A 17,426-nucleotide genomic window follows, 5' to 3' on the forward strand; every position below is an offset into this window, starting at 1 on the left:
AGTTTAGCATGTAGCTTACATTTCTAGTTTTACTGGATGGATTCATTCCTGTCACGATTTTTCGAGGGATTCGTAATATTACTTAATATGACTCATATCATCTGAAATATTATGTTATTATCTTACTTCGAATGATTTTCAAACCGATATAAATTGAGTAGATCTAATAACTTTGTGATTGTGTTGTTTGTTCGAAATCACCGTGTGTATTCATTACTTTGTAATTAGGTAATTCCTGTCACCCGTTTGCAATAGCTTTCATATATTTATTAATATGACTGACATGATTTCATAGAATATATTTATTTTTTTATTAATTGTTGTTTACTCAAAAAATGAATAAACATAAGGGATATATGGCCATTTTAATGCATTTTCTTGCTCTATTTAATTAAATTATTCCTGACTTTACCCTTGCCCCTTTCGCAAGTTTTACAAGATGGACGCACTGTCATAATCTTGGCGATGTAATATTGACCAAGAGCCTTCTAAAAGGTAAACTCAATGAAAATGATTACATCCATTATGTCAGTACAGACAGTAATACAGTATGTGAAGCAATTGTAAATGTAGCAGTGGTGAATTTTGTAGATAAACATCAACAAACACTGTGAGAGTTCTTCACGATTTATTGTGCGTAGTTCCCATTCCTTAGACATAAATGATTAAACCCTGCAATCATATAATAATTACATTTCAGATATATGTATGGGATCTACAACTCATTCATAACGCACATATACATGTAGCACACTGAATTTACAAGAAGTTATCTTGAAATGTTACATGTAAGATTATAGTTCTATAAGTTATAAAAGTTATATTACATCTAGATTTACATTATATTTACTGATATTTATACACATGTAATATTGAACATATGATGTAAATCTTATCTTAGCTCAGTATTTATTGGTACGGAGGTTACTTAATAAATATACAAAGAGTACAATAAAATACATTCATCAATACATTACTATAAGTTTAAAATAGAAAACTGTACCTATTTGTGGAACAGGGCCATTTGAAGTCGTACGGAATTATCCGAGGTTATTACGTGTACTCGTAATTTCTGTATGACAAAGAAACACGTATATATAAAATACAAGTAAAATGACGCAGTATATATATACCGTACAGCTAATAACGAATCAAGAATTAACTAGTATGATCGTATCTATCAATTTGACAATATAAATGGAAACAGATGATTTAGAATTAGAAGTATTAATTAGTGCAAGTTAGTGAATTTCTTACCAGTGTCCTGTCTTGTCTGCTTCGTCAAGACGTCATGTAGTCTCTGATAAATATCGCGCCAAAAGCCACCGGTCACACAAAGAAAACAAAGAAGCCCTTGACCATTGGCTAACCCAAGAGGTGACAACAGGATAACTTACAAAACTGACCAATGATAAAAACATATATAACCAAACCAATCCAAGAGGCCAAAATAAGGAACTAACTATACCACAATATGAAGATCGCTATTACTATATCAGAACATATGTATATACCGTAATATTATAAATATAGATATCACAAATATCGTCTCTGCCACATAAACATCAACCTAAACAAATGTTAATAATCAACAAATCAACCTTTGTCAGTATAATACCGATACTCAGTAAGCGGTAGTCTTGTCGGCTGCTTGTCATTCTAGGTACAATTATATTACTGTATGCACCTCTAGAATAAGATCTGGGAGTGCTTTTTGGTCAGGTGGACACTTTGATAACAACAACAACAAATGTCATTAGTATGTTTGTCATTGATGATGTCATACCTTTTCGTGCGCCAATTAGAGTATGTTATGTTTCATATATCATGTTGTAATGTACAGATGTAGGATGGACACTGGGTTACGAAATAACAGATGATGAGTTTTAGTGTACTGTCTTATTACAGCAAACAACAAGAACGGCAAGATGTCAACTCACAACGCTGAATTTCAGGCTTTCAAACAACAGAAAGCCGCCAAAAAAGGTAATATCTTAACGAGGTAACACAAAATGACATATCTGTATGGTCATGCATCTAGATACAAGATACAAGAATTTTTATTTAGAGTCGTGTTTGTACCATTAACAATGTAACTTTAGCTCAGGGAAACTATTCTTACAACTAAAACATCTGTTCTTTAATTTCTAAATATTATTCAGTCTGTTCATCTGCCATATTGATACATTGTTCATCTGGTAGAGCGTCCGTCTATAATTCAATGGGTCCAGGTTTTGAACTCCGATCTGGCAATGCATTTTTCCTCTCCTGTTACAGTACTTTAGTGGTGACTAGGTGACCATGCAACCCTAAATGTTTCAAGCATTTGGTGTACCCTTTGGCAAGGGGATACCTTAACCTGGGTCGTAAATATAGTTGTGTCTTCGGGAGCAAAGGAGGGAGGAATGTAGCAGGACTGGACTGGGTTGATGGTTGACGGCCAATGCATGTGCATTTTTCCTGTCCTGTTACAATTGAATAATGGATAACAGTCATCTTAGCTTCGATCAAGCTAGATTAGAGGGAGTTTCTCTTTAGCGCAATTGTTGGCGTGGCCAGAGAAGTATAATACATACATGTATGTAATATATTATGTCTCTGGTACATTCGACTGGGGAGGTTGGAGCCACTGTTCTATGTAATAGGACCAGCTGGGTATTATCAAGTTGGCAAGTATGATATGGTCACCTTCTAGCTTTGTGCTAATGAAATTCCCTATAGCTCAACTGGCAGAGACTGTAATTACTTACCTAATAATACCTTACATGTAGGACTTCCAATATGACACTAAAATTTAACGAATCCCCAATACCACATACAGGAAAGGGCTTGTAAAAGAAGATTTCTTTTATCAATACTTTGCATTATCTGTAAGCTGAGGTATTTTCTACCTACCTAAAATATTTCCATATTTGCCTATGGGTGCAGTCATTTGGTTTAGCCAACACTTTTTTATTAGAAGGTATTATATTGTCAATATGTAATTCTTAAATGAAGTTTACGTAATACAATGCATTAACACTTCTTCAAGTATTTAAGTAAAACAATGTGAATTGATGCCATCATGTGTTTTAAATTTGGTCTCATTTTCTTCATTCTCCTGCCAGATGTATTCAATTTCACGACCCAAAACGTGATAACAACAACAAACTTGTGGTACGTGCACAGCATTGACAGCAATGTGCAAAAGTTCAGGGCACATAACAGGTGTAGCACAGAAACTGGTCCTCAGATGATATACAGAATGTTGTCCTGTGAAAAACTTTAAAATGTTATGAAAACTAATTCTATTATCATTTACAAAAAGAATATTTCTGAAAAAAAAACTCAAATGTATGAAAGAAGTGTTTTTATTTTATGCTTCAAGTCCATCTTTTACTAACCTTTCTATGAGGTCTATAAAAGTCAAGTAAGCCTGCTCATTATTTTCAACATTAATTATTTGGTTGTGAGATGTAGAAAGCAGGTGATTATTTTTGAATTATTGGAGGCACAAAGAATTGGTATTGCTATAATTATTTTGAAGTATTTCATTAAAAAATTTGCATGCATAAAAGGGTAAATATAGCTGTTAGAAAAGAAAACAAACCTGTTTATTTTTTGTTGATGGACAATTAAGAATGTTATATTAATAATTACTCCACAGATACACGACAAATTTCAGATTTATTACCACAAACATTAAACTCTGTTTAAAGATGATTCTTTTGTTTAATTAAGGAAAAATATCAATAAAATTATCAAACTCTATTCTTAAATAACAGTTAGCCCCATGAATATTTTATCAGAATTTTAAACAAATGGTGTCACTGTAGTGATTTTAACATCTAATGTTAATTTGTGTCATCAGAGGCTTTGCGGGAGGAGCGGGCGAAGGGAGCTAAGCATCTCCACTGGGTTGGTGTTTCCATGCTAGTTACCTCCCTTGGACTACTGATTTCCAGTTCCTTGTTTGTAGCCTATGTGAACAAGAGTGAAAATCTTCACCTAGGAACCGTACCTATTGGACTGTTTGCTGCACTGTTGGTAGGTTATGTATTCAAGGTCGGTCACAAGGGCAATCAAAGCACATTTTGATGGTGGTTACAGATATTAGTAAGAATAATTAAATATATATACCAACACACATTCCCAGGGCTGACAATAAAGGTAGGCCGATAGACACAGACTAGTGAAAACCCCTAGCTATCTAAATTGACTAAAACAATTAGGTGTTATTTGTCATCATGTTGAATAATATTAGCTTAATGGAATTTGCGCATGGATTAGTAAAGTTATAAACTACATTGTACTGAGGACCATGTGGTAGATTAGCCTTTCGCTAAACATGTCATCCTCGTTAAATAAAGTTTATTATTATTATTACTATCCCGACTAGAGAATTTGAAAAAAATATTTCTAGCCCTGAACCCATGTGTTTCGCTCGCCCAAGTGATGTTGAGGTATCTAATATATGTTCAACATTTCCCATGGCTCATTTGCTTAAGGGTGATTAAAGACTAAAAATAATCTAATCATATTTAAAAGAAAGTACTTTCCAAAAATATATTTATTTTAGAATGATCAGCAATCATATATAAGAGAAACTGGGGGGAAATTTGGAACATGTCTTAAAGAACATAAAAAGAATAAAGAAAAGATGAGCAGTACAAATTTGATCAGAAACACATGCAAAACATATACCACCCAGTACAATAAGTCGGCGTTTACAAATCAGGCTAACACCCAAATTCACATCTTCAACTGGGACAAAGCCAAAATAAGTTAAAGGGAACAATGAACCAAAATAAGATAAAACCAAGGAGCAATTAAAATCAGGAAAACTCAAAACATGAACAGAGATGAGGGGGGACACCAACTCAGTCTTCTGTATGACTCATTACTGATCTAATCAGGAGTGGGGGCTAGATCTACACCCAACCAGTAAATACATTCTCTATTGATAGGTGAAACGTCAATTTTGTCACATCATTGTACAGGTAAACAATACAAATCGCTCATTCAGTCATAGCTTGACAAAGGGACTATTTGGTAATAAAATGTTGCAACATATTAATTATGTGCATTGTTTGTGTATAAAGGAAAACTTCAATGTGACATATTTGTGGCAGGGATAGCCTGTCCAAGTATCATGGATAGTGTTATCAATTAAATTATAATGTTTTAAGAAAGGTGGATGAAGGAAATATTATTAGTGGAGTTTAATATGTGATTATGTCTGGTTTGTTCAGGTGTACATATATTGTGTGTGTAGTATCTAGTCTTGTTCAGTTTCATTGTCCATGTGTCAGTTGTTCAGTGCCATGTACTTTTGTTTATGTTTTGTTCTGTAACCTGTTTGTGACCTGTAACCCCCCTACTTACCTGTTTGTCATGTGACCTTCCTTACCTGCCCATGCTATTCACATGAGTAAAAAAATGGTTCTGGCAGACATGTTGGAGGGGTTAATCTTATAGAAAAGGTAGGAGTTACTATGCTCAAAATTAATGTAATTTTGAAGATACTGTTGATATGTAATAGTTAATTATAAAACAAATTGTATTAACTCTCTAAATTAGTATGAGATATTTTGAGTAACTATTATAGTGTACTTCATTAATGTACTGAGTAATGTTCAGGCTATATGCTCTGTGAATATTTGGAAATTTGAAATAACTTTTTCTATGTCTATTTTAACGATAATGTAAATATACTAGCGGAAAAAAGAAACTATGCATGCCTAAAATGCGTTATAAAAATAAATGTGTATGACGTAGAACAACAAGGTTTTCAGGGACAATTTATTTGTTATTTATTAACAGTTGCATTCCATTTTCCACGTTATGGAATCAATAAGTTTACAAAGTTAATACCTCGTATGTCCACCATTTGCCTGAATGCAAGCCTGGCAACGTCAACGCATGGAGCCTATCAAACGGTTCAAGAATGCTTGTGGGAGGGCATTCCAGATCTGTACCAACGCTGCAGCCAAATCAGCCAGCGTCAACGGTTGATTAGGTAATGCCCGTAATCTGAGCTTCATTTCATCCCAGACGTGTTCAATGGGCGACAGATCGGGGGATACAGCAGGCCAGGGCAACACGTCATCGTTCTGCTGGGCCAGAAAGTCCATAGCGACACGAGCTGTGTGTGGCCTGGCGTTGTCCTGCTGTAGCGTAATGTGACGTTGCTGCCCTTGCACGAATGGAACGACGTGAGTTCGGAGGATCTCGTCACGGTAACGTAGCGCGTTCAAATTCCCGTTAACAACCATCAGAGGCGTTCTCCCGTTGGCTGTGATGCCCCGCAAAACATAACGCTGCCTCCGCCGAAAGAACGTCGTTGTACCACACACACGTCACGGAAACGTTCTCCAACGTGACGATACACTCTGGAACGGCCGTCACTATTATCAAGGTGGACTCGCGACATGTCCGTAAACAAAATGCCTGCCCAATCCTGTCGAGCAAATCGCAGATGCCTTCTGCACCAGTCCAGACGTGCTACACGATGACATGGCAGAAGAACTGGGCAGATTGCAGGACGTCGCTGACGGATAGCTAGTTCACGCAATCGGTTCCGTACAGCATTCAGGCTTATTGGTAGCAACCCAGGGATTGTCTGTGCAGTCAAACTTGCCGTTTGGAAGCGATTTCTCAAATAGACAAGCCGAATATGGTTGTCCTGTCGACGTGACGTCACACGTGGACGTCCCGCACAAGGTCGATCGCCGATGTGGCCAAACTGTTGTTGTCGTCTCCACAAATCCCGGATTGTGTTTCGATGGACATGAAAATGTGTAGAGACAACGGCTTGGCCCATGCCAGCTTGAAGCATACCGATAATCTGGAGGCGGTCATTTTCATTGATCCTCGGCATAGCATTAATCACAAATTAAAACGTTATAATGCTGTTTTTACTGTTCACTGGTCTCAACAGAGTGACCCAACAGTTGAAAAATAAAATTTTATTGTCGAATTGGATGGCTGGACGAGAAAAACGTACAAACTGGTCGACGCCTATAGAGAGCAAACTGCACGGGAAAAACTGTCAATGACACACGGATAGTGTGTATGTATCATACTCGGTCATGTGTGTGAATTTTCATGTATATACAGTTGGTAATACATGTTCTATAACAATTCTCCGCATGCACAGTTTCTTTTTTCCGCTAGTATATATCGGACTAAATCATTATATATTACTATGTGACAGCTTTTGATTGTTCTTGCAAGTACTGTAAAGAGTCATTGGGTATTTGTTCAGCTTTGCTTGCAGTTAGCCAAACTGCCATTTATATATACTGGATTATCAGCATATTGGAATCCCTTGTCACATTGATAGAGTAAGTTCATTACAGTTATATATACATGTAATATAAATATTAAATGTATATTACAAATTATATATGTTATTGGTCTTAGTATTGCGTAATATATTAGCCAATTAAATAGGTTATAAAGTCTAGCTATTAAGTCAATGACATCATTAAATATTTTGTGAAATGAATGATAAGTATGAAATATTATTAATAGATAAATAATAAATGTAATTACACAGATAATGATATGATACCTTGTAATAGGTACCGTGTAATATATATAATGTTTTAGTAACAAGGTGGTGTCTACTGTACATGTACGTGTGTCATTGTGTTCTTGTAGGGTGTACATTCATCCACCATGTATGATGTCCAGAATGATCTAGTAAACGAATAAAAAACGGGAACGTGTTTGTTGCCACGCCTCTGCCCAAATCCCATCCCTGTTTCATATTTTTGAACTGATGAATTTTGTTGAAGATATACTTATTTAGTTTTTAGGTCACCTGAGCTTTAATTTTGCTCAAGTGACCTTTTCTAATCGCTTTCCGTCCATCATCGTCCGTCGTGCATAAACATTTTACATTTTCAACTTCTTCTCAAGAACCAGTGGATGGATTTTTTTCAAACTTGGTGAGAATCATCCTTGGTAGATGAGGCTACAAAATTGTAAAGTTGGGATTCCAACCCCAACCCCTGGGGCCAGGGCAGGGCCCCAAAGGGAAAATTAACCAATATTTCAAAAATCTTCTTCTCCAGACTCAGAGGAACTACATTCAATTTCAGTGCATAAACAAAAAGATTATCAGGGGCTTTATTTAAATTGTAAATTTCAGGACCCTCGAGCTATCCGTTTTCCCTTGGGAGGGGGTAAAGTTTACAATAGTTTATATAGGGAAATAACACTTTTGGGTATATTTTGACAACTTTCTGTAGGAAATTATTTTTACTTGGTGAGAATTATCCTTAGAGGAAGATGGTTTCAAATTGTAAAATTGAGATTCCTACCCCAACCCCTGGGGCCAGGGCAAGGCCCCAAAGGGAAAATTAACCAATATTTCAAAAATCTTCTTCTCCAGACTTAGAGGTACTACATTCAATTGCAGTGCATTAAAAGAAAGATCATTAGGGTCTTTATTTAAATTGTAAATTTCAGGACCCTCAAGCTATCCGTTCTCCCTTGGGGAGGGGGTAAAGTTTACTACAGTTTATATAGGGAAATAACACTTTTGGGTATATTTTGACAACTTTCTGTAGGAAATTATTTTTACCTAGTGAGAATTATCCTTGCATGGAGGAAGATGGTTTCAAATTGTAAATTTGGAATTCCTACCCCAACCCCTGGTGCCAGGGTGGGGCCCCAAAGGGAAAATTAACCAATATTTCAAAAATCTTCATCACCAGACTCAGAGGTACTACATTCAATTTCAGTGCATAAACAGAAAGGTCATCATGGGCTTATTGAAAATGTAAATTTCAGGACCCCTGAGCTATCCGTTCTCTCTTTGGGAGGGGGTAAAGTTTACTACAGTTTATATAGGGAAATAACACTTTTGGGTATATTTTATTCATTTTCAGCAGAAAATTACTCAACTTAGTCAGAATCATCTTTGGTGAATGAGGGAATTACATTGTAAAATTAGGTTTCCTGCCCGATCCCCAGGGGCTAGGGTGGGGCCCCAAAGGGAACATTTACCAATATTTTGAAATTCTTATCCTTTGATGACATGACAAGTATTGTATTTCACTTAGTTTACATGCTGGTTTCCTCCACATCACATCTAAACAATAAAATAAAGCTACCAGTACCTATGATATAACTCAGGTGACTGCTAAGGCCCTTGGGCCTCTTGTTGATATTAATATATATACATAAATGTATATGGTTCTTGATGTCAGAGGATCATTTTGGATTAGGGCTGCAATAGTTATCCCAACTGGATAACCGTGATTGCTTATTTGAACCGGAAACAGTTATCCATGACTTAACTTGTGTTTCAATGACACTAGATTATGGAATTTCATGTATAGTTCTGATAAAATCAACATAACCTAATACTTCAATGTTTTTTGTCACCAGTGCATGTTTTGTCTTGTGGTGTTCATGTTGGTTATGTTGTATAGAAATATGTGTTTGTATGTATGTAGCTGAGTGGATAATGGAGAGATAATTAAAAATGTTTAGGGATGTGTTCTTTTGATAATTGTAAATAAACAACATGTATTTCTGTAACTGTATATAGTTTGTTAATTGTATCTCTACTGACACTTGTCCCGTGTTACTCTATGTAAACGCTAGATTTCTGACAAGGAAACCATGGCTCCATTACATCACATTACACATGTGCTGTCAATGACTGTCATTGTCATGTGCATATCTTTCTGCATGTTACTTCTTTCATGTATAATGGGTTACATAGCTTAACAGAAGGGCAGTTGATAAATAAGTGTGTAATTACCTGTACGTTGTATAAATTTTAATATACATGTACAGCATGGCACTGTGTTGTATCTTTGAGCAAGATACTTTACGCCGCTTGTTCCAGTCTACTCAGCTGTAAATGAGTATGTGGTTGGGTAGTGCTAGAATTGGTTTGTGCTAGCTGTGAGCATCGAAATGGCAGCACCAGCTGCATGCTCCCCAGGGAGTTGAGAAAGATATTGGCTGGTTGCAAAGGCCCCATAACCACAGATAATAATTTGTGAACCACTTTGAGACGACCTACAAACTACATTGTGATAAAGCGGTATAAGAGAACCTCAAATTATTGTTATTATTATTAAGTATTATATACATGTACAGGCAATATATTGTGTGCTACATGAGTTGATGGCAAGTGTTTCCATGATCTGTCAAAAATAGTCATGAGTGACACTTCCAACTGGGAAATGAAATCAATATTTACCTAACTTTTCATTATTAGTTGGGTATCGCGTATATTGAAATACTAACTGAAAATTTCTTGTGCACAAACTGCAACTTTGGTGGAAGGTATCATTAAAAGGAAAGGGGAAGCAAGATGTACCTTAGTGAGCCCTAGCTCACTTTGTTTTTAACTAATCTGACAATTAGTTTAATACACTCTTGTGATATGTTTGTAGGGAATAGCTGGTGGATTGTGTGAATATTGTGCCTCAAGAACCATTGTGGAGTCCGAGGCAAAGGGATGCTCCAAGAGCTTGGTAAGTACCTGATAAAGACCAGGGTCATTTCAAGAAACAAGTATTATTATAGTGATTATTGATGTTATATAATAATTAATGTAAATTAAAAGTTTCAACACGGATTAGATAAAATCTTGTTCCTTGGTTTCAAAGTGGGATAAAAAATTGTTCAAAAACATCTCGCGGGGACCTCTTTGTCACTGCTTGTGTTTATCAATGATTTTGCCTGGTTTCAAAATCGTCATGTGACGTCATTGTTGCTATATTTAATGGGGCTTTCCTGTCAAATCGAGTGGTCAAACTAGACATTTTGAATTGACTTTGAATTTGGGGATAGCAGGGAAATATAATTGGTAGTGTAGACACCACGTACATTCAATACTTAAAATATAAGTAACTGAAATAATGTTTCTGACGGAACGTCCCTTTAATGTACAGAAATCAGTTTTATTTTAGTTGATTTTAGTGCTTAAGATCAGAGTTCCTAAGTTGGGAGCTATGCTGAAATACGTTTCCATGAGAGCTGTATCATTTGTTTATTTCAGATCATTGGTAACTTTGTGCTGAGCTTTGTTGCTTTGGGACAATGTGTGATTGCCTCAGGATTTGCTGGCAGTACTTACAGCACCTGTATGGAGGATCCTGGTCCACCTCCAGACGCTGATTCTTGGTTCTCGGACTTCAGACAATGTGTTTCCTACAGAACTGAAGTCAGGACCTTTGCAATCTTTATGATTCTGTTTGGCATCGCACTTGGATTGATGTCAGTGGCTTCCATTGTTGTTTATTGTATTTACAAAACGTCCTTCGGGATATATCATCAGGCCCAGATGTTAATGCAGGTGCAGCGAGATGTTCCTGCTATTCAGCACATACTCAACATGCATGCACAGTATCCAGACAGAAACACATGTAGCAATGAGGAGCTGCAGCAGCTTCAAGGCTACATCACAGAAATACAGGAAAGGTTGACAGAGGCAGCATCTATTCCTCAGAGAAATAATGCAGGTGCTCCCATTATGCTTATGAACCTTCAAGCACAAGTTACAACCCTACAGCAGACACTCAACACACACATTCAGATGTCAGGACAACCACAACAACCTGGCTACCCTACGGGAGGTCCAGGACAAATGTACTATCCACAAGGAGGGCAAGGTCAACCTCCTTATCATCAAGGTCAATATATGCCTTATTCACAAGGTCAAGCGCAGCCTATGAATTACCCTCAGGGAGGTCAAGGTCAGCATGCACATTATCCACAAGACCACAACCAAGGTCAAGCAGGAGGTCAGCCCCCTCCGTCATATGAGTTTGCAATGACTAAATATCCTGATGCTGACACAAAACAGAAGAATTGGGTGTAGAAGTGAAGTCTTTGCTGATCTAAGATAATAATGTGTCCATCTGTTGTGCCCGGTTGAAAACAGACTGTATAGTAGTGTTAGTTTTATCATGTGCATTATTGATTGATGAACAAAGACACCAGGCTTTTAAGTTTCTGCAATGAAATGACTACATACACTAGGGTTTTATGATCATTGTGTTAGCAGATAAATTAGTGTTTGTGTAAGTATTAAATGGAATCTCATCATGTCAACGTTTTACCAAATTACTGTAAAATTAAAACTTTTTATTGGGGATTTAATCTTAATTTATTTTGTGGATTAAGAAAATCTAGGAAATACAAAACCACAGCAATATTTTGATCAAATATCTGAGTAATGCTATCAGGTCCATCCATATTATTGCCATATTTTTACTTCAATCATTAAATGCAAACAGTCAGCGCAATATTTTGAGCATACACATATTAATTACATTAAGTCAGTAAAGAAGTCTATGCCTCGAATCATTGAATCCTACAGATAGCATTTCCAATTTTTGCGTAATTCAGTTGTTTATTGGAACTCTTTTAATGAAATATTTTCTTTTAAGAGCTACAATTGAAGGCAGTTATAATAATAAATTAAGTGTTGTGTGAACCATGTAATAAATATATAGTGCCATGTACAAATTGTACATGTGGAAGCACATGGAAGCAAGGTTTCAGTAGTGTTGAAGAACTGAGCTGTCACTATCTACATCTTGGTGAAGACCAATTGAAACATTTCTTTATTCAGAACATTGGTTAATTATTAGGCTACATGCATTGGTAAACAATTACATCTGGTTTATAATACCATCAATTTATGTTGACCGATAGTCTAGACTATTCCAAGCTAAGTGATTATATTTTACGAGGCACTAAAATTACATTCAGCCATCAGTCAATGTGCACCATGGCTAGGGCAATCATCACTATTCATATAATTATTTTATATAAAGTGATTTTTGTTGGAGCAGGGGCATTTTTTCGTTTGTATTTTATTGTGTTTTTTTTAAACATTTACTATGATTTCTGTGATGTATTTGCAAGAATAAACACACATATAATCTAAACAGTTAACAATTCAACAAAGCAAAGTCCATGAAATGAAATTTAAAAAAAATGTTCACCTACAGAACCCTTACCCACCCCCCTCCCAAAATAATATCACGGGACACCCCAATAAAAGATTATGCTTTTACAGTGATCCAGGTATATAGAAGTACCTCTGTAGATAGATGTCCAATGGAACCTTGTATTTACTTTTTCATGTAGAAATAAGGTAAATAATTATGGACTGTACAGCAGGAGTAATCCTGCAATGAAGCTTGTGTTGAGTTCCCAAGCTACATTTTTATAACCTTGCTACACATCTTATCATATATCAATTGTTTTATTTTTTAATATGTACATGTATGTACATGTAAGTTATATTAAAGATTGATAGTCTTGCCTTTGTCTGCAGGAAAACCCCACTGTAATGTTTATTGTTGAGCTATATTAAAATGTATATATATTGAATGATATAGATTCATGTACATTGAGATGTAATACCAGTATTTTCAAAAGTTACAGGTGAATCCATTTTGTTATCTGAGAGAGTTCCTACATGTACATGTATTGATGCTCCTAACTGTCTTACATGCCTTAACGTTCTTAAAGATATATGCATTGTGTAAGTAGTTCATGGATGTCGGTAGAAACTGACAGGATTTAATGTACCAGTAGCTCTGGATTTACCAAGGGGTTGGATTGAAGATATCTCTTTCATGGTTTTGTCGATTATAATACAATTTTGTATTTTGTTATTCAGAAAATAATATTTAGAATACTTTAAAATTGATACACATATAGCTGGCATAATCATACATGTAATTCAATACTTAATGGCATGGTCATTTTCCAATGTCAAGGTTATAGAACATTGAACATCTATATGTTATCGTTCTATTTCAAAAAGACTTTGGTGGTGTGGCAATCTCTCAAAATCTCAGGCTGGATCCACTAAATCTTTTTGTACTTTCACTAGAATTATTTAAGCTCACAATGTTGGGGTACATGTATAAGATTTAATCAAGTTGTCTGTTTAAAGGTATGGTTCTTTTAGGAGCTTAAATTATATGTAAGTTGTTTGCTATAAGCTCACATGGCCTGAAGGGGCCTGGAACAAAGGTCTTCTCCTTACATAGGAAAGAATGGAATTGGACATTGAGTATCCATTTGCTAAGAGAATTCAACTTTGTTCAAAGTTCTGGTTTCTCTAGTGGGAAGAGGGGTAATGTTAAAAGGCGGGAAATCTAGTGGTTAGTTCTCTTCAGTATTCATGAAGGATTTAACCTTATTGTTGTACTAATACCGGTAGTAACGGATTTTGGCCAAGATAATTCACTTTTTGTAAAAATAAGCGAAACCTGTATTACACTTAAATTAATACTGAATCATCATTCAATGAGCGTTCCTAAGTGTCCCATTACCTAGATATAGGCAACCAAAGGTTACTGCTCCTAACTGGTGAGAATTTTAATGAGCTAATCGGTCACGTGGTACCAAGGTCACTTAACCTTTCATGAATGAAATGGAAACCCCCATGGGTGCAGAAAAGTTTGGGCAAACAAGGAAAATAGGGGAAAATCTTCAAGTGGTGAGATAAATACAACTGATGAGATTTCAACACAAATTGGTACTATTTATAGTAGCCTAATCCAACATAATAGATTTAGCGTATGACACTACATGGTATAACAGCAGGGTCCAACGATGATAAATGTTTAAAAGTCTACTCTTCAAGTAAAAATAAAAGGATTTTAACCAAGTTTTTATGACATATCCTTAGGTCAACAGAGCTCCGGTAAAGCTACTCCAATGCTGCCCACTCCAGTGATGTCCTATACAAAGGAATGGTGTTTAGATTTATTTTTTACCATATGGTGTACTGTTTTATATATTGGGACTTATAATTTATTTCTTTGATATGCTCTTTATATTTTTCATGGCAAACCTATGCTAATCTTAAAATTAAGTACATTTTAAAGTGCTTTGAGATCTGTTATTGAAATATATGTTTAAGTATATTTTGAATTGCTTTTATATATATGTTATTGAAATATCTTTGTAAGACATCCTGTTCATGTTCACCAACAATTTAACATTTCATGAATTATGTGTTGTGTATACTCCATTAATATCAGTACTTTGTGCCATTTTTAGCTCACCTGGCCCGAAGGGCCAAGTGAGCTTATAGCATGGTGCGGCGTCCGTCCGTCGTCCGTCCGGCGTCAACTTTTTACTTTAAACAACTTCTTCTCAGTAACCAAAAGGCCTAGGGTGATGATATTTGGCCAGAAGCATGCTTTGATGAAGGGCTACCAAGTTTGTTCAAATAAATGACCTTCATCAATTTTCAAGGTCACATGGGTCAAATATGTTAAAATCTTTATACAACTTCTTCTGAATAACCAAGAGACATAGGGTGATGATATTTGGCCAGTAACATGCTGGGATGAAGGGCTACCAAGTTTGTTCAAATAAATGACCTTGACTTATATTCAAGGTCACAGAGGGCAAATATGTTTAAAACATTTAAACAAATTTTTCTGAATAACCAATAGGCCTAGGGTNATACACTTGCAGTGTAAAACATATAGGTTTGTATCACAAAACAATTCACTATCAATTTATCATTACCTGAATAATGTATCGTGTATACTCCATCAATATTTAGTATTATGTGCCATTTTTTTCCGATACTTGACATTGTAAAACATATACGTTTGCATCACAAAAGCAAACTGTCTAGTCTGCTGTGAGGCCTAGACTACATTGGTATGTGGGAATTATTAGACGAGTTCAAATTCCATTTCTACTTGTGTCTGCTTCAAAATAGGCTCTTAAGTTTTTAGCTCGCCTGTTCAAAGAACAGAGAGCTGTAGCGTTATAGCGTTATACCCCCAGTGTGAGCGTCAGCATGAAAATGTTAAAATTTTACCTGCAAGTTATTTAGAAGCTTGTCATTCATTAAATATGTGTACTAGGATGCTGATATTTAGCATGGAGGTTCCTGTGGGGTATAATATTGATATAGTGAAGTAAAAATTAACAAATAATTCACTCAAATTTTGATTTTTTTTTACCTGCTTTGTACTTTACATTTTTACCAAAAAACAAAAAAAAAACAGTTAAATTTTAAACAGGCGAGCGTTTGGTGGCTTTGACACCATCTCTGGTTGATTTGTGCCCTGACCATTTGGCTGTTCAATTATTTTTATGACTGCAATAGTATTCTAGGTGCAGTTCTGTCAAGAAGAAATATATTGTAATAATGCAATATATAGTTAGTATGAAAAACAATTTATCAATAATATTATTGGTAATTATATTTGGTGATAAACGTAAAATATACCTATTGTGTAACAAACATAAAATGTATCTATTGGGTAATTAGACAATATTACTGTACATACAATGTAAAAATATTTGGTAATTATACATACAATGTGTCAAAATTGGTGTTCAGTACTAGGTAATAAATAAACATATAATGTAACAAAAATATTTGATGTGGCAATCATACAATGTATACTATTATATAATTCTTTATTTGTTTAACGAGGATTACGAACAGCCCAAGGGCTAATAGTCGCTTATGCTGATGTACATGAAATGTATCAATATTCAGTAATTATACATACAATGTATTCATTTTGTGTGGTGATCATAAAATGTATTGATATTTGTTAACTTTAGATACAATGTATCAGTAAGTAGATATGTTTTACTTGATATACTTGTTATGGTTGGGGGTTTGACAGTATTCAGGGTCTATGTGCCAGTAGAGTTCTATATTAGCTTGTTCTGTTGTGCAGCACTGTTGTTTCTCTTCGGAATAGAGGTCCTGGTTGTATAAGGAATGTTTATGATATACTACAGCACAAGGCTGTACTCTATTAATTAGTGATGCTGAATATATTTACTTCAGAACCTGACTCATACTTTTTCTTGCCAGTGTATGTTTTAACATAATCACATTATTAAATATCATTTAATAATCGGATTTAGTTATTGATTGTTTAATTTTCTATGTAATGCCTAATAATGCCATCTTTAAGCAGTGATATTACAGCATTGTTTTCAAAAGAAAACATGCAATAGACTATTGACAAAAGAGCAGAGAATAACAGTCATATGGTATCACATTTGCCTCCCTCCAAACATTCTAAACTATATCAGACACGACAAAACAGGAACCAGCCCATCGTCAATATCACAGACAGTAGAGAGCACCACAAAACAGGAACCAGCACATTGTCAATATCACAGACAGTAGAGAACACGACAAAACAGGAACCAGCACATCGTCAATATCACAGAGAGTAGATAACAGGACAAAACAGGAACCAGCACATCGTCAATATCACAGACAGTAGAGAACACCACAAAACAGGAACCAGTACATCGTCAATATCACAGAGAGTAGAGAACACGACAAAACAGGATCCAGTACATCGTCAATATCACAGACAGTAGAGAGCACGACAAAACAGGAACCAGCACATCATCATTATCACAGACAGAGGAGAACAGGACAAAACAGG

The 17,426-nt window shown here is 35.5% G+C and overlaps 1 protein-coding gene across 1 annotated transcript; it reads left to right on the top strand.

Annotated features, from left to right (window-relative positions):
* The first annotated feature begins 422 nt into the window (after positions 1-422).
* Positions 423-14,009, top strand: LOC110467290. Its single transcript, XM_021524357.1, has 5 exons — positions 423-495; positions 1,909-1,986; positions 3,851-4,026; positions 10,404-10,484; positions 11,012-14,009. Exons 2-5 carry the CDS (start codon positions 1,929-1,931, stop codon positions 11,831-11,833), a joined length of 1,137 nt encoding a protein of 378 aa, XP_021380032.1. The 5' UTR covers positions 423-495; positions 1,909-1,928; the 3' UTR covers positions 11,834-14,009.
* Positions 14,010-17,426: the final 3,417 nt, after the last annotated feature.

Source organism: Mizuhopecten yessoensis, unplaced genomic scaffold (assembly GCF_002113885.1).
Source record: "Mizuhopecten yessoensis strain PY_sf001 unplaced genomic scaffold, ASM211388v2 scaffold11169, whole genome shotgun sequence".
Lineage (NCBI taxonomy): Eukaryota > Metazoa > Mollusca > Bivalvia > Pectinida > Pectinidae > Mizuhopecten > Mizuhopecten yessoensis.